Raw genomic sequence first — 2,924 nt, 5'->3', positions numbered from 1 at the left:
AAAAATTGTCTCCATTGACATGTGAAAGTGAAAGTTCAAAAAATAAGAGATAGAGAAGTTAAGGATATGCCTTTTACATGGTAGTTCATTTTAGAGAAATTATGTTTATATACAGTTATATATACACAATAATCTCTTCATTTTATCCTGTACTGCATTAATAACGCTAACCAATGTACATCTGCATTGTAATATTCACATCTCATTCCCTTGGTTGGCAATAACAATGATCTGTCAATTTTTAAATGTCGATGTATGTTAGGCTTAAATAAGAAATTATTGAAGAATTGTCGTATTCAAGACATGTTGCATTGTCTCCAATCTAAGGAAAAATATACTGGCATAAATTACATAATGGATGTGTATAATTTGGACTATTTAAGTGAGATGTGAGTGTTTCTAGCAAACCTGTATAAGAAAATACGATTAAGTGCTTTATTGTATATATAAAGTAAAACCTGTATCATCATACAAAGCTAGATTAATACTACTAACATTTTCGCTGGCTGGATCACTGCATCGTTTGCATCGCCAAAGAAAGCATATTATAACTGCTATATAAACAACACTAGAAGAAACATGAAAATGGTGGATTAAGTGAAAAATCTTCAAGATGGCAAGGCGAAAATTTCCTCTTGGTTGCTATGTTGTTTGCATAACATTAATTCAGTTCATTGCTTCAATTAGTTTCATTACATCCCAGAGTCTCATAAACGAGCCTAGTACTAGTACTACCACCATCACCACAGCCTTTTTCATCTTCGGTGACTCCACTGTAGATTCTGGCAACAACAACTACATAAATACTATTCTTGAGAACAGAGCAGATTACATACCATATGGACAAAATGGTTATTTTGAACAACCCACGGGACGATTCTCCGACGGTCGTGTCATTGTAGATTTTATAGGTATGCGGTAACTTATTTTAACTTTTTTAATTTTCATTGATAAGCTTCAATCTAGAAACCTAATAGTTCAATGATCCATGATTCAGAAAAAGAAATCACGAGGCAACTTATTCAAAAGTTTCTTGTTCTTAATGGTTTTTTTTTTTTTCAGTTTTATTGATTTCAGTCATTGAGTTAAAGCAATTAATAGTAATAAAATTTTCTTAAAAAATATTTATTATCGTGTTTTTCCAAAACCAATATTATACTTTGTCTTGATGTGTGCTAAACTTTTATTGCATGCTGATTCAGCTGAATATGCTAAGCTGCCACTGATTCCTCCCTTTTTACAACCATTGGCTGATTTTAGTAGCGGTGTCAACTTTGCTTCTGGTGGGGCCGGTGTCCTTTCTGAAACCAATCAGGGACTGGTAAATTAGTAAATATGTTGAATAGGCATGTGATATTTGATAAACTTGCTATCTTAGATGCTAACCTCATATATTATTGCATAAACTTTTTCCACCATATATGACTTGTGAGCTGTATTTATCAGTAATTCAATATAAAGTTGCTATTATATAGGTGATCGATCTTCAAACACAATTAAGGCACTTTGAAGAAGTGAGAAAATCACTAGCAGAAAATCTTGGAGAGGAGAAGGCAAAGGAGTTGATCTCAAAAGCAGTTTATTTCATTAGCATAGGAAGCAACGATTACATGGGTGGTTATCTAGGTAACCAAAAAATGCAAGAAAGATACAATCCTGAACAATATGTTGGGATGGTCATTGGAAACTTGACACAGGCAATTCAAGTAAGCCTTATTATTAGCTACAAAATTAACTCAACTAAATAAAGCCCAGGTTAGCTTTTTTAATAAACAAAAACGTAAGTTAATTAATCATGCTTTCTTTGTGTGCAGACTCTGTATGAGAATGGGGCTAGAAAGTTTGGGTTTCTAAGTTTGTCTCCCTTGGGTTGCTTGCCAGCTCTTAGAGCTCTAAACCCTGAAGCCGACAAAGGTGGTTGTTTTGAAGCAGCTTCCGATCTTGCTCTAGCACATAATAATGCTTTAAGCAATGTTCTCACGGGCATAGAGCACATCCTTAAAGGGTTCATGTACTCTAACTCTAATTTCTATTATTGGCTTCAAGATAGATTAAATAACCCCACAAGTTATGGTATGTATTGCAATGCATTGATTTTCCTAACTTGTTAGTGTGTATCAATCATAATGTGTAACCAATCAAATTTTGCATTTTATCGAAGGTTTTAAGGATGGAATTAATGCTTGCTGTGGTAGTGGACCATATGGAGGCATCTTCACCTGTGGGGACTCAAAGAAAGTTACAGAGTACAGCGTATGTAACAACATTGGTGATTATGTATGGTGGGATTCCTTCCACCCAACAGAGAAGATCCATGAGCAATTCGCTATGGCTTTATGGAATGGACCACCTTCCTCAGTAGGACCATATAATTTGGAGAAACTCTTCAACAATGAGATCAAAATCACTATTGCTGATGTAATTGATGCTCCTGAAACTGATTAAGGACCATTTCACTAGTTAGTTTATTTACAAAAAAAAAAATGAAAATAAAATAACACTTTCAATATTTGCATGATCCGTAGAAACCCGAAACGTGAGCAGCATATGTGACGGTTACATGGTTGGGGTATAGATGCACATGGAAAATAAATTTGATTAAAATGATGAAGAGGCCTGGATTTTATGAAACTAAGATTTTAGTTTACTTACATAGTATATTGATTCTATTTAATATTTTGAATATTGGATCTTTCATCTGAGAATAAAACAAATTTCAATATAAGAAAACAAAGTGCATGTATCAATATAATTTTTTTAATTGAAGTCCAGAGAAAAAATGTTGAAAATAAATAATATAAGAGTGTTAATAGAAAAAAAAAATGGTTAAATAATGATAAGAAAAATTGCTTGAGTATTACACTTGGACGAATTATATTGTATTCTGAGTGAGACTGATGTCACATATTATATATATATATATA

General features: G+C 32.9%; 1 protein-coding gene across 1 annotated transcript; it reads left to right on the top strand.

Moving 5' to 3' along the window:
- Nucleotides 1–490: 490 nt before the first annotated feature.
- LOC113852612 (GDSL esterase/lipase 5-like) lies at nucleotides 491–2,641 on the top strand. The gene is made up of 5 exons (XM_027482927.1): nucleotides 491–911; nucleotides 1,203–1,321; nucleotides 1,476–1,706; nucleotides 1,815–2,073; nucleotides 2,162–2,641. Exons 1-5 carry the CDS (start codon nucleotides 614–616, stop codon nucleotides 2,443–2,445), a joined length of 1,191 nt encoding a protein of 396 aa, XP_027338728.1. The 5' UTR covers nucleotides 491–613; the 3' UTR covers nucleotides 2,446–2,641.
- The last annotated feature ends 283 nt before the right edge of the window (nucleotides 2,642–2,924 follow it).

The sequence above is a fragment of the Abrus precatorius genome, unplaced genomic scaffold (genome assembly GCF_003935025.1).
Source record: "Abrus precatorius isolate BTA unplaced genomic scaffold, Abrus_2018 Scaffold10, whole genome shotgun sequence".
NCBI lineage: Eukaryota > Viridiplantae > Streptophyta > Magnoliopsida > Fabales > Fabaceae > Abrus > Abrus precatorius.
This window is presented reverse-complemented; position numbering and strand designations above follow the sequence as displayed.